This window comes from Hypanus sabinus, chromosome 23, assembly GCF_030144855.1.
Source record: "Hypanus sabinus isolate sHypSab1 chromosome 23, sHypSab1.hap1, whole genome shotgun sequence".
Taxonomy (NCBI): domain Eukaryota; kingdom Metazoa; phylum Chordata; class Chondrichthyes; order Myliobatiformes; family Dasyatidae; genus Hypanus; species Hypanus sabinus.
In genome coordinates, this window is record NC_082728.1 from 5621815 (window position 1) to 5641334 (window position 19520).

General features: G+C 38.9%; 1 protein-coding gene across 4 annotated transcripts in view; it reads left to right on the forward strand.

The window, feature by feature from the left end:
- Window positions 1-19520, forward strand: part of atad5a (ATPase family AAA domain containing 5a) — a 90447-nt gene that overhangs the window by 40569 nt on the left and 30358 nt on the right. For all 4 annotated transcript variants that reach the window (XM_059948215.1, XM_059948214.1, XM_059948217.1 and 1 more), the window contains 3 exons: window positions 7590-7740; window positions 16202-16627; window positions 17153-17249. In XM_059948215.1, the coding sequence (XP_059804198.1) occupies window positions 7590-7740; window positions 16202-16627; window positions 17153-17249 (674 nt within the window). The remainder of the gene's footprint in view (window positions 1-7589; window positions 7741-16201; window positions 16628-17152; window positions 17250-19520) is intronic.

The window sequence follows — 19520 nt, forward strand, 5'->3', positions numbered from 1 at the left end:
TCGCAAACCCCCGTAGGCTATCTAATTGTGAGTCGGTTCGGATGTGCCAGGAAAAGGGTCGCCACAACCAATTATTTCCCAAAGTAACAGGGAGCCGCAGCACAGACGTAAAAGAGCCACATGTGGCTCCGGAGCCGCGGGTTGCCGACCCCCGCTCTAGGGTGATGTAAGTGGCCACTTTATTAGATACACCAATACACCAGCTCGTTAATGCAAGTATCTAATCAGTTAATCAAGTGGCAGCAACTCAATGCACAAAAATATGCAGACGTGGTCAGAAGGTTCAGTTGTTGTTCAGACCATATATCAGAATGGGGAAGAAATGTGACCGAAGTGACTTTGACTGTGGAGTGATTGTTGATGCCAGGCAGGGTGGTTCGAGTATTTCCTGGGATTTTCATGCACAACAATCTCCAAAGTTTACAGTGAATGGTGTGGGAAAGCAAGAAACAGCCAATGAGCGGCATTTCTGTGGGTGAAAACGCCTTGCTATTGAGAGGTCAGTGGAGAATGGCCAGACCGTTTTAAGACAGGAAGATGACAGTAATTCAAGTAACCAGACATTACAGAAGTGGTGTGCAGAAGAGCATCTCTGAATGCACATGTCGAACCTTGAAGCCGATGGGCTACAGTAGCAGGAGACCATGAACATGCACTCAGTGGCCACTTTATTAGATACAGGAGTTACCTAATAAAGTAGCCAGAGTGCACACATACTTTGATAATAGATTTACTTTGAACTTGAATGGAGGATGGACCAGCATACTGGGCCAATTCAGAACAGGAGCAGAGACTCTACGAGTCTGATGGCCAGTGCTATTGTTCTTCGAGTCTGTGGTGGCCAGTGCTATCACGTTTGCTATTGTGTGCTGGGGCAGCAGGCTGAGGGTAGCAGACACCAACAGAATCAACAAACCCATTCGTAAGGCCAGTGATGTTGTGGGGGTGGAACTGGACTCTCTGACAGTGGTGTCTGAAAAGAGGATGCTGTCCAAGTTGCATGCCATCTTAGACAATGACTCCCATCCACTCCATAATGTATTGGTTAGGCACAGGAGTACATTCAGCCAGAGACTCATTCCACTGAGATGCAACACTGAGCATCATAGGAAGTCATTCCTGCCTGTAGCCATCAAACTTTACAACTCCTCCCTCTGAGTGTCAGACTCCCTGAGCCAATAGGCTGGTCCTGGACTTACTTCCACTTGGAATAACTTACTTATTATTATTTAATTATTTATGGTTTTATATTGCTATATTTCTACACTATTCTTGGTTGGTGCGGCTGTAATGAAACCCAATTTCCCTCGGGATCAATAAAGTCTGTCTGTCTGTCTGATATTATCCAATGTTGGTGTCAGTCTTGGCTCAGTGGTAGTGGTCACTGTTCAAATTTCCCATGAGTTCTGAAAAGGCTCAAAACTTTCCATATTTCTGAGAGATTTGAGCAAATAACAAAATAATGTTTTTTTGCAGTAAATAGGTTTATTATTGTCACATGTACTGAGATACAGGGTAAAACTTTGTTTTGCATACCATCTTTCAGTTGGAGGCTGAAGACAGCCTGTCCTGGGGTTGGTGGGTGATGTATGTATGTGGGTGGGAGGGAGGAACAGGGCTTGTTTTGCTGTTGTTTTGTTGCTTGTCGTGTTCTACACAGTTCTGAACATTTGGGCACGTTATGTATGTTTGAGCCCAAATGTGTAGCGACACTTGCAGGCTACCACAGGCTGAAGTGTGTTGGTTGTTAAAGGCAAAGGACACATTTCACTGTATGCTTCGATGTATGTGTGATAATAAGCTTGAATCTTGAATCCATACAGAGCATTTCATAACAATAGCAGTGTTACAGAGTTGGTCCAGTGCAAGCAGACTAAGGTTGAAAATCGCTGTAGTGTCTTTGATTATGCTGACTGCCTTACTGAGGCAGCGAGAGGTACGGAAATACAGTGCACGAGGTGTTGGGAATTCTTGAGATTGGGCATTGAACCAAGAACTTGTGTAATCTTAGAAGATATTACATACAAGTGTTCCTCAATTTTCAAAAAAATTAGTTTTTTTTTAATCAGAAAGCTGTTTCCCATTATTTACTTGAACCCTATCTCACCTACTGGGGCATAGGCCACTGACGGTGACTTGCCGGAGTCCTCTGTACTGGGCCAGTCTCCCCCGTTTTCTCCAGGTGTAGCTCACCTTTCCCAGGGATGAGACTTGGGGAGCTTCTGTTGGCATTTCTATAGCTCAAGTTTTTACGGAATGGGGTTGCTAGCGTCATGCCCAATCCTCCTTTTGCATCTGAGTCTGGGACAGTCCATGGCAGAATTTGTTTCCTATTTGTTTTGAAGTAAAAATTGGTTGCATTTCAGAGTTCAAAAATACTGATCAAAGAGACTATCACTGCAAGTTTCTGAATTAACAATAAATTACAGCAATTAAATCTTAAATTGAGATAATGAAAGCATTTCCAGGTGGTCATTAAGAGAGGCACAAATCCTGAGGGGTTTTAACAGGGTAGATACCACCTTTTGTGGCAGAGGTCTCAAGAAAGAGGTTGTCCATTGAAAAAGAGATGGGTCATAATTTCTTTATCTAAGAGAGGCGTGAGTCTTCGGAGTTAAAGGCGAGTGAGCAGGGGCATCTTTGAGGCAGATCCTTGATGAGTAAAAATGTTACAAGCTTACATAGGCAAGGTGGGGATTAAGAGCTGAGAGTGGAGTCAAATCAGTCATGGAGTGTGAACAGCTGTCTTCCACCTGAGAGAGTGGAGTGTTTTTTGTGATGTAATCACATCCAGTGCTGCACTGCTTATTGAAATAGTCATCTTGAAACCAAAATCAGAACTGCTGGAAAAACTGAGTAGATCAGGGAACATCTGTGGAGGCAAAAGGTGTAATTCGATGTTTTGGATTGAGACCCTGCTTCAAAGGAAGGAGTCCAAAGATGTGGCAGTGCGAGGGAAAGCTGGAAGCTGGTAGTGAGAGATGAAACCATTTTGGGAGGGTATGATGGGTAGATAAACCAGGTGGAGGGAGAAGGGTGGAAGAGGATGACTAAAGGAGAAGAAAACTAGGTGATTATGTGGGCAGCATAGTGGTTAGCATAATGCTGTTACAGCACCTGTGACCAGGATTCAGTCCCTGCCAGGGTCTACATTCTCCTAATGACCGTGTGGGGTTAGTGAGTAGCGGTATGCTATGTTGGCGCTGGAAGCTGGGGTGCCCCCAGCGCATTTCACACTCTGTTGAGTCTTATCTCAAAAAAAGTGCATTTCTCTGTTATGTTTCAACGTATGTATGACAAATAAAGCTATGATTTAGGATATATGAGTGGGGGGAGAGTATGAGTATGGGATACCTGTGATTGGAAAACGTTCACACTATTGGGTTGTCAGCTACCGTCAGGCACTGAGTAATCCAGCAGCAGACAGACAAATTACATGAAGAAGGCTTTGGTTACTTTATGGCCTAGAGCAATGTCCTAACGTGAATGATGGCATCTATTAATAGTAGACCCCTACCTCAACATAAAACAGTAACTTCAAGTAGTTACCCACTCAGCTTCTCCCTTCCACCATCAGATTTCTGGAATGTCATGAATGCCACCTTTTTTTGTTTGTCTTTATTTGTGTCATTTATATTAATTTTATGTCTGCTCTGGACAGCTGCTGCAGAACAAATTTCACCTAATTTAAGTCAGTGATTAAAAAGCCTGATTCTGATTGTACCTCGGTGAATTGTTTCAGCTCTTTGGGAGAATGTTCTGCTGCAATGATACCTGCACACCCCCCCCCCCCCACCACCACCACCATATCAATTCTCCCACAAGACAAATATTATTTGGGTTTGCACACTTTTTGAAATGTTCAAACCAGCAGCAGCTAGCCTTCAGTGTATCGGCACTTTCAAAAGACTCACTCTTCTCCTTGTGATCTTCCCAGTCCTGACAAAAGTTAATCTGTTTTTTCACTCTGATTTATCATCAGACTTGGTTTTATGCCATGAGTTCCAATGTTCTAACCGGTTATTTAACACTTTATACATTCCCACATGTTAGACTAACTCTGTCCTTTGCAAAACAAGATTTGTTTCCAGGAATAATATCACAAGTATTGTTATTATTACTTTGTTCCCATTGTAAAGAGTTTTCACTCTGTAATGGGAATAAATTACAGCAACTGACTGATGCACACCAGATGCTCACCCTTTTCTCTTTTTAATTAACCAGCTTAATATTAATTGTCAAAACTCATCATGATTTCCCAAAGGAGGTGCAACCCTCAGAGCTACTGGTTCATTCTGAAGCCACCATGAGGGACATACAGAATACACTTGGATCAATCCCAGTAGTGCATTATTGTTGATCAAGTCAGTGGTGTCACAATACTGCATGAAATGATCATGGGTGTTACCGCAATAAAGTTCATTATTAAGGATGTACTCTTGGGAGTCAGTGACATTATAATGAAAACTCATAAATCAAACTCTCGTTAAGTTATTTTTGTCTGTCTGATTGACGTGCAGCGTGGAATTGGCCTTCCCTGCCCTCCGAGCCACGCCACCCAACAATCCCTGATTTAATCCTAGCCCAATCACAGGACCGTTTACAATGACTAATCAACCTACCAACTGGTAGGTTGTGGGGGGAACCCACACAGCCACAGGGAGAACATACAGGCAGCAGGAATTGAACCCAGGTTGCTGGTACTGAAAAGTGTTTTGCTCACCACTGTGTTACTGTGCTGCCCCAAGAATCAAGAATCAATGTGAAAGGTACTGTAATGCTGGTCAGAGTGCATTTATGTTCAGGGTAAATATCCTATCAAAAGTACATTTATGTCACTTCATACCACCTTGAGATTCATTTTCTTGCTGGCATTTACAGCAAAGAAATACAATGGAATCAATGATGAACTGCACAGAGAGTCAATGACAAGCAACCAATGAGCAACAGAAGATGAACTGCAAATACAAAAAAACCTTAGAAAAAGACAAAATAAGTAACACTGAGAAAGCAAGTTACAGAGTCTTTGAAAGTGAGTTCATAGGTCGTGTTCAGTGAAGTGAGTATTTGTCCTTCAACCAACATGATCGTAAAATAGCTACATCAGCAGCCACATTGGTGCTGCTTCCTGCACCCACGCAAAGCTCATCGACTTCATCAACTTTACCTCTAACTTCCACCCTACCTTCAAATTTACCAGGCCCATTTCTGACATTGCCCTCTCCTTTCTTGATCTCTCTGTCTATCTCTGTGGGTTTATAATAGATATTAGTAGATAAAGCTGTCTCCAGGCTATACCTGGACGATACCTCTTCCCACCCTGTTGCTTGTAAAAATGCCATCCCCATCTCTCAAATCCTCCTTCTCCACATCTACCCTCAGGATGAAGCTTTTCATTCCAGAACTAAGGAGCTGTCTTTCTTCTTTAAAGGAAGGGGCTTCCCTTCCTCCACCATCAATGCTGCCCTCAACTGCATCCCTTCCATTTCATGCACGTTTGCTCTCACCCTATCCTCACCTACTACTCCACCGGTCTCCATATCCAGCACATAATTTTCCGTAACTTCTGCCACTTCCAACAGGATTTCACCACCAATCATCTTTCCCTCACCCCCACTTTCTGCAGAGATGCTCCCTATGCGACTCCATTATCCATTTGTCCCTCACCACTGATCTCCTTCCTGACGCTTATCCTTGCAAGTGGAACAGGTGCTACACCCACCCCTATACCACCTCCTTTGCTACTATTCAGGGTCCTAAACAGTCCTTCCAGGTGAGATGACACTTCACTTGTGAGTCTGTTGGGGTCAGCTACTTATCCAGTGCTCCTAGTGTGGCCTGTATATTGGTGAGACCCAACATAGATTGGGAGTACTTCATCGGGCGTTTATGCTCCATATCCCAGAAAAAGTGGGATCTCCCAGTGGCAACATACTTTAATTCCACTTCCCACTCTCATTCTGACACGTCAGTCCATGGCCTCCGCTGTCATACTCATGTTGGACGAGTGACACATATTTCATCTGGGTAGTCTCCAACCTAATGGCATGAACATCAATTTCTTGAACTTCTGGTAATACAACCCCCTCCCTTCACCATTCCCCATTCCCATTTTCCCCCTTTCACCTTATCTCCCTCTGTTGCTTCTCCCCCTTTTCTTTCTTCCATGGCCTTCTGTCCTCTCCTATCCAATTCTTCCTTCTCCAGCCATGTATTTCTTTCAGCAATCAACTTTCCGGCTCTTCACTTCACCCCTACCACATCTCCACCTTCTAACTCTGACTCCTCGTCTTTTTTTTTCTCCAGTCCTGATGAAGGGTCTCAGCCCAAAATGTCGATTGTACGCTTTTCCATAGATGCTACATGGCCTGTTCAGTTCCTCCAGCATTTTGTGTGTGATGCTTGGTTTTCCAGCATCTACAGATTTTCTCTTTGTCATAAACTAGACAATCTGTTCATTTATGTTGTTGCTATTTTGTGGAGCTTGTTGCATCAAATAACCCACTGCATTTCCAAGACTGCAACAAATCCTACACTGTAAGATTTCAAGGACACTCCACTGTAGGATGGGAATGAAAAGCTAGTCCTGCCAGCATTGGCCAAAAACTAAGAACTGAATGAACAAATATAAAAATCTGCTGCTAATGGTTCACATTCATGATGCACAGGATCAGAATCAGCTTTATTATCACTGACCTGTGTCGTCAAGTTCGTTGCTTTTCAGCAGCAGTTCAATGCAGTACATAAAGAAAAATTACTCTTAAGTTACAAGAGGACATGTATTTTAAAAATAAGTAGTGCAAAAAGGGAGCAAAATAATGAGGTAGTGTTCATGGACCATGTCTGAAATCTGATGGCTCTCTGTGTTAAAAGACTTGCCTCTGACATGTCCCTTATACTTTCCTTAAATCACCTTAAAATTGTGCCCCACATATTAGTGAAAAATATTACCCCCACACAAAAAAAACCTCTGGCTATCAACTCTTATCTATTCTTGCTATCATGTACACCTCTATCAGGCTTCCTTCTCTCCAAAAGAAAAGTCTTAGCCCACTTAACCTATCCTCTTAAGACGCTTGTCATTTAGAAACCAACAAAATTAAACAATTTTAAAGCAGTTTGTATTTCCTTCCCTGTGCTCTGTCAGACTAACTTCTAATCCTGTCACAGAGTCTAGAGCATATACATTTTTGACTTTGCATTTATAGAAATGCCAGACTTGCAGCTGCTTCAATGGCCAAATGCCAGTTGTTCAAGACAAGATCTCGTTGGGACCCACCCCCACACAATTCAATGGCATAGAACAAACATTTCACATGTACAATTTCCTCAGCTGATTTAGGCTGTAAACCTTGTGATTACTTGGAATTTTTAGTATAACCTTAATTTGAGCAGATAACAGTCGTTATTGAATTTGTATGTATTGATGTACATGTGACAAATAAAGCTAATCTTTAATTAAGGATAAAGATCTCTTTAAAAAATACCTTTGTTTTTTTAATTTGTGGAAGACAAACTACTTTGACCATGTGATTTTTATCATGCATGAGGCTTGATGAATTTAAAGACTCTTAATTTTTTTGCTGCAGTTATCTAACTGGAGGATAGAATTCTCACAGAATGTGCAGAAGTGCTTACTCGAAGAAATAAGGTTGTCCAATCCAGAGTTCCCTGTACGAAAATTGTTCAAGCCATTACTCCAGAAACGAAATGATCATTTTGCAGATATGCTCAGAACAGGTCAGTGCATGGATAGTATTTGAATATGGCTTTGTTTTAAGTTCAGCTTAACCAGGAGCCAGGTTTAATTCCACCGTTGTCTATAAGGAGTTGGTATGTTCTCCCCGTGACCGTATTGACTTTCCTCCAGTTGCTCTGGTTTTCTCCCACATTCCAAAGACGTGGATTAGTAGGTTAATTGGTCACATGGGTATATTTGGGTGGCGCGAGCTCATTGGCCTGGAAAGGTCTATTATAGATTTTCTAAATCTAAATGAATTGTACAAAAAATTAAGTGATAAAATTATACTGATATATCAAAGTGTTGTTATCCTGTTTCATATTTCAGAATAACAGTGAGGGTTTTCTTAACCAAGCTCAACATAAGATTGAATTTTATATGGGTTTGTGAAGATAGTGCAGCTAATTCAATTTCGAGACCCTCCATTGGTCGATGTTGACCATAGATGTTGCATCCTAGCTGTCTACACGATACACAAACCAGGGCAGTACGATATGGAGAGCAAGCTGTTGCCCGTGTGGCTGGCTCCCCCTCTCCACACAGCTGATGAATCCAAAGGAATGACCAAAATTGATACAGTTGACACCAGTGGCCTCACAGGAGTTGCTAGTCAGTGTTGGACTCAACGTAGAACTGCCTTAAGTACTCCATCTCCAGATTTTTCCTTGGGGTTTACTCCTGAAGGTTTCCTCATGAGTGGTTATAATCGCAAGGCACCAGAGGTTTGAAATCAAAGATTTCTTCCTCCTATGTGAGCTACCAACCACAACATTTTAGCTTGTCTATCTAAAGTGACTGGTTTTAAGGCACCAGTAGTCTGTCATTGCCCCTCCTGTCAGTAGAAAAGGCTCCGCCAGGCTAAGTAGCTAAGCCAAGCATGTAGGCCAGGAGCAGAACTTGGTTGTCAGAGGCTATTTTAGACACGTGCCATTGGGAGCATTTCATAGTTAGAGGGAAGTTGCCTTCACTGCCACTAATTCAACTAATTATCAAGTAATTCCCTTCCTAATCCACTGTAAATTGCCTTCATCAATTAGATGTAACAGCATCAAAGAGATTGCTGCCCCTTCTGTGGATAGCCAGAATGGATTGAATAAAGCTGTGGTTTATGTGTATGAAATCTTGTTTGTCTGTCATCTCCCTTCCTCTGTATTTCTGTGGCCCTGTTAACACTCTTGAGATTAACCATGCTCCTCTGCTTCTATATAGTCCATTTCCGACACCTCGCCCTTTCTCAATCCTTCTGTCTCTATCTCTGGAGACAGCTTATCAACTGATATCTATTACAAACCCATAGTCTCTCACCGCTACCTGGATTATACCTCCCCCCTCTTCCCTTCACACTTCCCCTGTCTCCACCGCATCTGCTCTCAGGATGAGGCTTTTCATTCCAGAACGTAGGAGATTTTCCCTTTCTTCAAAGAAAGGTTCTTCCCTTCCTTCACCATCGGCACTGCCCTCAACAGCATCCCTTCCATTTCATGCATGTCTATCCTTCTGCCACCCTATCAGGGATAGGGTTCCTCTTGTCCTCACCTACCACCACACTGGCCTCCGTGTCCAGAACATAATTCTCAGCAACTGCACATCTTTTCTTTTTTTTCAATCTTTTTATTGAATTTCATATATAAATAAAACATAACATAATAGTGTATAGGTTATAAGTGCAATAGACCTGAGATTACATTAATAATAAGATAACAATATCCTATTAAATATCAACAACAACAAAAATAGTATAATAATCAATCAAGTCTATAATAATTATATGAAAAAAAATAAAAATAATCATCAAAAGAAGAAAAAAAATTTAAAAATACAAGAAAAAATATATAGAAAAAAAAACACTAAACTAAACTAACATGGGCAATAATAACAGTTTATATGTATATGATAGTGTCAAGAACTCCGGAACTCCATGCCTGAACAAGAATAAGCAGAAGATCTGGAAGAGGTCAAATTAATTCATATGAAAATGTCGAATGAACGGTCCCCAAGTTTCTTCAAATTTAATTGATGAGTCAAAAATAGTGCTTCTAATTTTTTCCAAGCTCAGATAAGAAATAGTTTGAGAGAACCACTGAAACGTGGTAGGAGGATTTACTTCTTTCCAATTTTGTAATATAGACCTTCTGGCCATCAATGTTACAAAAGCATTCATTTGTCTAATTGAAGGGGAAAACTGATTACCATCCTCATTTGGTATACCAAAAATTGCAGTAATAAAATGAGGTTGTAAATCGATATTCCAAATTGAGGAAATGGTAGCAAATATGTCCTTCCAATAGTTATATAAAGTGGGACATGACCAAAACATGTGGGTCAATGAAGCCACATCTGAATGACATCTGTCACATTGAGGGTTAATATGAGAATAGAATCGAGCAAGCTTATCTTTAGACATATGAGCTCTATGTACAATTTTAAATTGTATTAAAGCATGTTTAGCACATATAGAAGAAGAATTAACCATTTGTAAAATTTTTTCCCATTTTTCTGTTGATATATTGAAGTTCTTTTTCCCATTCTTGTTTAATTCTACCTGATATTTCTGGTTGTATCTTCATAATCGTATTATAAATAAAAGCCACTAATCCCTTCTGACAAGGATTTAAGGTAAAAATTAGATCTGAGAAATCCATTGAAGTTGAATTGGGGAAAGATGGTAGAACTTTATGTAGAAAATTTCTGATTTGTAAATATCTAAAAAAAATTAGATTTAGGTAACTTAAATTTGTTGGAAAGTTGGTTGAAAGATATCAAACTACCTTCAAAAAAAAGATCACGAAAACATTTTATACCTTTCCTTTTCCATATGCTAAAAGCTTGATCTGTCAAAGAAGGTTTAAAAAAAAATTAAGTAAGATAGGGCTATCAAGAACAAAGTTTTTCAGAGTAAAAAACTTACGAAATTGAAACCAAATTCGTAATGTATGTTTGACAACAGGATTAGGTATCTGTTTATTGAATTTAACTAAATCAGTAGGAAGAGAAGAACCAAGAACGGAGAATAGAGAATATCCCTGTATCTCATTGCATTCTAAATTTACCCACTGTGGACACAATGGTGAATCCAAATCTAATTTCCAATATATTAGGTTACGGATATTATTCGCCCAATAGTAAAATCTAAAGTTAGGTAAAGCTAAACCACCATCTTTTTTAGATTTTTGTAATTGCCTTTTACTTAACCTGGGGTTTTTATTTTGCCACACAAATGAGGAAATTTTTGAATCAATATTATCAAAAAAAGATTTAGGAATAAAAATTGGTAAAGCTTGAAATAAATATAAAAATTTCTGTAAAATCATCATTTTAATAGCATTAATCCGACCAACTAATGATAAGGATAGGGGAGACCATCTTGTAGTAAGTTGTTGAATTTGATGGAGCATAGGTAAAAAATTCAGTCTAAATAAATCTTTATATTTCTTGGTCATTTTTATACCTAAATAGATAAAGTTATCAGTAACAACTTTAAATGGTATCCTATCATTCAATAAAGTTTGCGCATTTAAAGGGAATAAATCACTCTTATCCAAGTTTAGTTTATAACCAGAAAAACTACCAAATTGAGCCAACAAGGATAAAATAGCAGGAATAGACCTGTCAGGATCAGAAATATATAACAACAAGTCATCAGCATAAAGTGATAACTTGTATAACTTCTCATTACGGGTAATACCAAAAATATTAGGAGATTCACGAATAGCAATGGCTAAAGGTTCTAATGCGATATTAAATAATAAAGGACTTAAGGGACAACCTTGTCTCGTACCACGAGATAATTGAAAAAAAGAGGATCTGTAATTATTTGTAAGAACAGAAGCAACAGGTTTATAATATATTAGTTTGATCCATGATATAAAATTAGGACTAAAATTAAAATATCTCAAAGAGTTAAATAAGTATGTCCATTCAACTCTATCAAAAGCTATTTCAGCATCTAATGAAATAACACATTCTGGAATTATGGGTGATGAAGTATAAATTATATTAATCAATTTTCTAACATTAAAGAAGGAATACCGATTCCTAATAAAACCAGTTTGGTCTTCTGAAATAATCTGTGATAGTACCTTTTCTAACCTAATGGCTAAAATTTTTGTAAGAATCTTAGAGTCTACATTTAATAGTGATATAGGGCGATAAGATGCACATAAAGTAGGATCCTTATCTTTTTTAAGAATTAGAGAGATAGTAGCTTCATAAAAAGATTGAGGTAATCTCTTCTTAGCAAATGCATCATTAAAAATTTCACATAACCAAGGGGAAAGCGAAGAAGAAAAAGTTTTAAAAAATTCTATAATATAACCATCAGGACCAGGAGCTTTCCCTGAATTCATTAACGAGATAGCCTCTCCTATTTCGGCCATAGAGATAGGAGCATCGAACAAGCTACGATCTTCATCTGTCAGTTTGGGAATATTCAAATTGTTAAAAAAATTATCCATCATGGACAGATCGCCATCAAATTCTGATTGATATAAAGATTTATAAAAATCTTGAAAAGTGTTATTGATTTCTTTATGATCAGTAGTTAGATTACCGTCTTGTTTATAAATTTTAATAATTTGTCGCTTAGTCGAAATAGCTTTTAATTGATTAGCTAACAGTTTACCAGTTCAATCACTATGGATATAAAATTGAGCCCTGGTCCTAATTAATTGATTCTCAATTGAAGAAGATAATAATAAGCTATTCTCCATTTGAAGCTCAACTCTCTTCTTATAAAGTTCTTTGGTAGGAGTCACGGAATAAATCTTATCAATTTCTTTAATTTTATCCACTAATAAAGCAATATCTAAATATCTTTGTTTTCTTTTACCAACGGAATATGAGATAATTTGTCCACGGATAAAAGCCTTAAAAGAGTCCCAAAGTATTCCTCTGTCAATCTCTTCAGTATAGTTTGTTGAGAAAAACAAGTCAATTTGCTGTTTTATGTAGGTGATAAATTCTGGGTCTTGAAGCAAAGTAGCGTTAAGTCTCCAAGATCTAGTATTATTGGAAAAGTCCGAAATCTTGATAGATAACTTCAAAGGTGCATGATCCGAAATAGTAATAGAATCATATTTACAATCAGTAACATCCATTAATAAACGATGATCAATAAGGAAAATAATCAATTCTAGAATAACTGTGATATACATGTGAAAAAAATGAAAATTCTTTATCTTTAGGGTTCAAAAACCGCCATATTTCAGTAATTCCTGAATCAACCATAAAAGAATTAATAAGTAAGGCTGATCTATTCGGAAGAATTCGGATAGGTTTAGATCTATCCATCGAAGGATTCAAACAACAATTGAAATCGCCACCCATCATCAATATATATTCATTTAGATTAGGAAGGGAAGTAAATAAACGTTTAAAAAAATTCAGGGCAGTCAAAGTTTGGAGCATAAATATTAACTAGAACCACTTTCGATTAAAAAGTGAACCAGTTATCAACAAAAATCTGCCCTGTGGATCAGAAATAATTTCATGATGTGTAAACGAAATTGAGGGGTCTATAAAAATAGACACACCCCTAATTTTGGCGGTACAATTCGAGTGAAATTGTTGACCCTTCCAGAACCTAAAAATAACGTTGATTATCCTCCCTCCTAATATGGGTCTCCTGTGCAAAAATAATATTAGCGTTTAGTCTATGGAATACTTTAAATATTTTTTTTACTTTTAATCGGATGATTTAAACCATTAGTATTCCAAGAGATAAAGTTAATAGACTTATCCATCATGCCAATATTAGTTGTGTATATCATAAAAGGTTAAAAAGACACATAACCCATAATTCAGGAAGAAGGAAAAATGATTCAGGAGCAACCGGAGAACATGACACCTCAACAATATTAATAATTTAAAGTCGGCCCATAAACTAAAAGCAAAAAAATAAAAAGCAAAAGCGTGAAAAAAGTTCCCTACCCCCTCCCCCAACCCCTCGAAAAAGAGCCAAGCGGCAGGCGCACAAACTAATACTAATATTACCCCCATTTTCAAGATGGCAACTTCATGAAAAGAAAGAAAAGAGAAACTATATAACACCCAGATATAAATACAGGGTTGTAAAAAAAAGAATATATATCAATCAAAATGAAAAAATAATATAAAAAAGCAAAAAATCATTAATAAAAAAAGGATAACCATTGAAATTTAAAGTAGTGTAATATGCCTTTTAAAAAAAAGATTCCATATTCAAATATAAGAAAATGACATTTCAAAAACAGAGACTTATGGGAAGAAGAAACGACATTTTGAAAGGACCATATTACAGAATATAAATGTAAATTCGCCAATCTTTTTTTTAAAAAAAAAGGTCATCAAAATAAGATTAAAAAAGGATTCAATAACCACTACAATATATATAAAAAAAGGTCCAAAAATTCAAGACATTCGTCCCATTCACAAATACAGGCAAATAAACGCTTACGGAAAGCAAAGTCTTAAGGGAAAAAGAAACGACATCCTAAAAAATAAATCATTATTACAAAATCTTAACGTGTATATCTAATCCAGAGGAAAAAAAACTTAATTAAAAAAAACATTATAGTAAAATTAAAAGAGCATCTGTAAATCATGATAATAAAAAAACAGGTCTACAGACCAAAGTAAAAAGCTATACCGCAGCTTCATAAGTTAAAGCCTAAAAGCGGAATGGCGTCTTCTCTCCAAAAATTCTTCTTCAACATAATGCATAGTTCAACTTGTACTAGAAGATCGATATTCTTCAACGAATTTCTTCACTTCTTCCGGAGTATTAAAGTGACTGTCATCACTCAACGTAATTCTGAGATTCGCTGGGTATCTTAAAGCTTGTTTAAGTCCAATCAAATGAATCTCTGCCATCACCGGTTTAAAAGCGATTCTCGCCCTCATTACCTCGAATGAATAGTCCTCCACAATATGAAACTTGTTGTTTTTATGAGAAATCATACCTTTCTGACGAGCTAATCGAATTAGAAGCTCTTTCTCCCAAGGATAATGGAGACGGACAATCACAGCTCGTGGCTTGTCTCTCGCAGCTGAAAATCTCGGAACTCTGTGGGCACGGTCAATAGTAGGTTTAACCTGCAAAGCGTCCTCGCCAAAAATTTCCCACAATAAGTTTGAGAAATATTCAGTTAAGTCACCAGACTCAACATTTTCGGGAAATCCAATAATACGCAAGTTCTGTCTGCGAGATCAGTGATTTTAAACTTATTCTGCTCCACTATTTTAGCGGTCGATCGTACCTTCTCCTCCAAAGTTTCGATTGTACGTATTTTTTTCACAAATTATCTTGTCAAGTGCCGCAAACTTTTCTTCATGCCGTTCAATATCTGCTGCCAGCGATTGAAGCTTGTTATCAAATGACCTAACGACATCTTCAAGCTCAGACATTTTCGCAGTAAGTTTATTTTCCAGACTTGCAAGTTTAGTATCCAGTTTAGTATCCAGAAGAGTGGAGATTGCATCGAGAGATAGAGGGTCTTTAGACGATTTCTTAGGTACAGACATTTTAAGTTTGAAAAAATTAAATCAAGTATTATTTTAAAAAAGAAATAAATCGTAAATATCAACCCATGTAGTTAGGTACGAAAAGATTTGATTAAAGGGTGATTATAGCTTAAAACATGAAGAGCGCCTAAAAGGCAGATGTCTATGTCGCCATCTTGAAACTCCACCCCCAACTGCACATCTTTCCCTCTTCCCCCAACCCTAGAGAGCTCCTAACCCTATTGGGAAGTTACAAACACAAGATTCTGCAGATACTGGAAATTTGGAGGAACACATGTGATGCACCATCAATAACTCACACTGAGACGTAAGGCGAGATATCGGCTTTTATTGACTGGAAGAAGGAACCAGGAGTGAGTGTCTATCATACAATGTCCTGGAGACTGAGGCTGAGCGTCAGGCCTCAGACCTCCTTTATACAGGGGCCTGTGGGAGGAGCCACAGGAGCAGTCAGCAGAGGCATGTCCCGACAGGCACATAGTTCACCACAACATGCAAAATGCTAGAGGAACTCAAGCCGGTCAGGCAGCATCTACAGAGGGGATTAAAGTTGATGGTTCAGGAACAGACTCTTCATCAGGACTGGAATAAAGGGGGCAAAAGCCAGAATAAGAAAATGTAGAGTGGGGAAGAAATTCAAGCTGGCAAGTGATAGATGAAACCACCTCATTCTGGCTTGTTTACCCTTCCTGTCCAGTCTTGAGTATTTCCAGTCATTAAGACCTTTTAAATATCCCTATTGTATCAGCCTCTTCCTCTCCGCCCAGTGGAGTGGTACCATACACCCACCACTGTTTTTGTTTTAAAAAAACCTACCACTGAAATCTTTCCCTAAACTTTCTTTAAACAGGTGCCCTCTGGAATTGGCCATTTCTGCTCTGGGGGAGAAAGTGCTGACTGTCCACTCTATCTATGCCCCACATAATCTTACAAAAATTTGTGTTTATTTTTTATTCTTAGGATCTTCAAATAAAATGGAGAATTCTGTTATAGAGCTTGAGGCAGAGCCCCAACAAGCATTACCTGTGTGTGCCAACCCAGAACCACTGCTGGGGAAAAGGAAGAGACGGGTTGAAAGGCAAGATCAGAAACATAAGAGGAAGAAAGCACTTGAAAGTGAACAGGATTTGGTCATCATCAGGGATGAGGAATATTGCACTCAGGAGCTGTCCACAGGGTCTGAGAGCTCTGCAAGGAATGCAAGAGGCAACGATAACCAGAACTGCACAGCTTCGACCAGAAATCGGCTCAATAGATCCGTTAAGAGAAAGCAGCAGAAGTCTGAACGTGAGACCAAAGTAGCAGAAGCTCAGGCCATGTCTGCCCCATTGTCTGTTTCTAAATTAACTGACCAACCAAAGAGGGAACAACCTGACACTTCTGATGGTAATGTCATTCTCATTTCTGAGTAGTCATTTTTAGTCAACCCTGCATGTTTGGCATGAACACGGGAATGCTATTCATTCCTTCAAGGCTGCATTCATCCTCTGCTGGTTTCATTGAAGTTATAAAATCTCCCTCTGGTGCCCCTCCTCCTCCTCCTGTTTTCTTCCATGCTGCACTGGCCTCTCCTGTCAGATTCATTCCCCAGCCCTTACAGACAGCAGCGGAATTGGACCTGTGTCACTGACACTGCATTCCAGTGATGTACTGAGCGGTGTTCACAACTCTGTTTCCTGCAATCACGTGGCAGAGCAGTTGCCATACCAAGTTGTGATGCGTGTAGACAGAATAATTCCACGGCTTGGAGTTTAGACACACAGAGCTGTCTAATTGTGGAGAATATGAACTGTTATAGGCTTTGCTCCCCCTGCTGATGATATGCTGCTATTTCTGCTCCCAACAAAACTGTGTCATAGTTAAGTACCTCTTGAGAATCACAGAAAATGTTAATTGAACCTAACTTTTCAGATTTCATCAGGGAAGATCTGCTCTGGACTGAGAAATACCAGCCACAACATTCCAGTGAACTTGTTGGAAATCTCGGTGCAGTCAGGAAATTACACAGGTAAGTGATAAGATCTATCTGAGTGGCTTTTTCCCTGAAGTAGAAACTCCGCATCACTTTTCCTAACTTAGAAGTTCCAAACTCTTTGGAAATAATAAATGGAATAGATAGATTGTCTAGTTGTTGGAAAAGTAATTTTCTTCCATTTCTTATGTCTGTGGTATTTCATGATGCAATATAGTATTTATACAGCTTGAAAATGTAAATTCTTTCTCTTCACTGACCCACACTTGTGAGTTATTGCATTAATTTATAAATTTAAAGGCCGATTAGTAATTTAGCAAAATCTCAGCGTCTAATCCTTTTGTTTGCTTATCTAACGTGAATATAAGAATCTCGGAGCAAATCAAAATTAAGGAGCTTTGAATTTGAATTCTGGATTAATGCTTATCTGCAATTTGTTTGTCTTGTTCAAACTTTCTCTGTATTTTAGACTGCACATGCTCACCATTTCCCTTGAGGCTTCAGGTCTGTAAAGTTTGCCAGCACTTTGCATGTATGATCACTCCTCTCTCATAAGTGAGCTACAGTTGGCTAGTTAATAATAGATATCTGAATGATATCTTTATCATTGCAGCTCGCTAGTAGCTTTAGAGAGGGTGCAGAGGAGATTTACCAGGATGCTGTCTGGACTAGAGAGGCTGAGTGAGCTAGGTTTTTCTCTTTGGAGTGAAGGAGGATAAGAGGTGACTTGATGGAGGTGTATAAGATGATGAGAGGCATAGATCGAGTGGACAACCAGAGACTTTTTCTCTGGACAGAAATGGCTAATGTGAGAGAGCAAAATTTTGAGGTGATTAGAGGAAAGTATAGGGAGGTTGTCAGAGGTAAGTTTTTTTACACAGAGTGTAGTAGGTGTGTGGAATGTCCTCCCAGGTTTGGTGGTAGAGACAGATACATTAGGGGCATTTTAGAAACTTGGATATGAACATGGATGAAAAAAAAACATGGAAGGCTATGTAGAAGGAAAGGGTTAAATTGATCATGGAGTAGGTTAAAAGGTTGGTACAACATCATGGGCTGAAGGGCCTGTACTGTGCTGTAAAGTTCTATATTCTTTGTTTAATGAGTGGTTGGTAGTTGTATAGACTCAATGAGCCAATTTTAGACCTGTGTCCATAGTTTCTCAAGCATCATTCATTGGGGATTGATGATAGGAACTTCATTCAATTTCTCTATTCTAGAAACACCAAGACAATAAGATTGAAAGAGTAGAGAGAAAATTTGCAAGGATTTGAGGACCTGATTTATAGGGAAAGGTTGATAGGTTAGTACTTTGTTCCCTGGAGCATAGAAGAAAGAGAGGAGATTTGACTGATGTATACAAAATTATGGGGAGGGGGGGTAAAGATAGGGTAAATGCAAGCAGGCTTTTACCACTGAGGTGGGATGAGACTAAAACTAGAATTTGTAAGTTAAGGGTGAAAAGTGAAATATTTAAGGGGAATCTGATGGAGGACTTCTTCACTCAGGGTGGTGAGAGTGTGGAATGAGCTGCCAGTGGAAGTGATGGATGCAGGGTCGATTGCAACACTTAAGAGGGGTGTAATGGATGGGGGTATATGGAGAACTTGGGGGTCGATGGAAAGGTATGGAGGGATATGGAGAAAGTGCCGGTGGATGGGACTAGTCAGAGTAACAGTTCAGCACAAACTTGGTGGTCTGAAGGGTCTTTATGTGTAGTGCTCTATGACAACATGGTTTTTTAGATACATTAGTGACTCTTAAATGGGCACATGGATGGAGGGCCATGTAGGAGGAAAGAGCTGGATTGATCTTGAAGTCAGTCGTCAGCACATTGTTCACCAGAGGGCCTGCACTGCGCTGTAGTATTCTATGTTCCATGACTTTTGGTACATTTATTGATTCTTCATTAATAGCAGTAGTTATTTACATAAACAACTTCAGTATTTTGAATTATCCTGAGGAATCTATCCCAAGATTTGACTTGTAGGTAGGTGACTGGACAGGACACAAAAAGAGATGGTAATGAAGACACTAAATTGAAGGAGGAATATGGAAATTACAAAAGTGTTCCATAGTTTAAGGCCTAGTCTACTGAAGACTGGTTTTCAATGATTAAAATGGTGGAAGATGATTATACGTAATATGGCAGAATTGAAGAATCGGCTAATTCAACACAAAATGTACTCAGCTACAAGCAGGAACTAAGTGCAGACAAACCATAGTTACTGATAGTTCACGGTGAGCTGCATATGTTAGATTTTGTGGCCAGGTGAGTGTGCAGGTGAAGTTTGAATGAGATAAGTT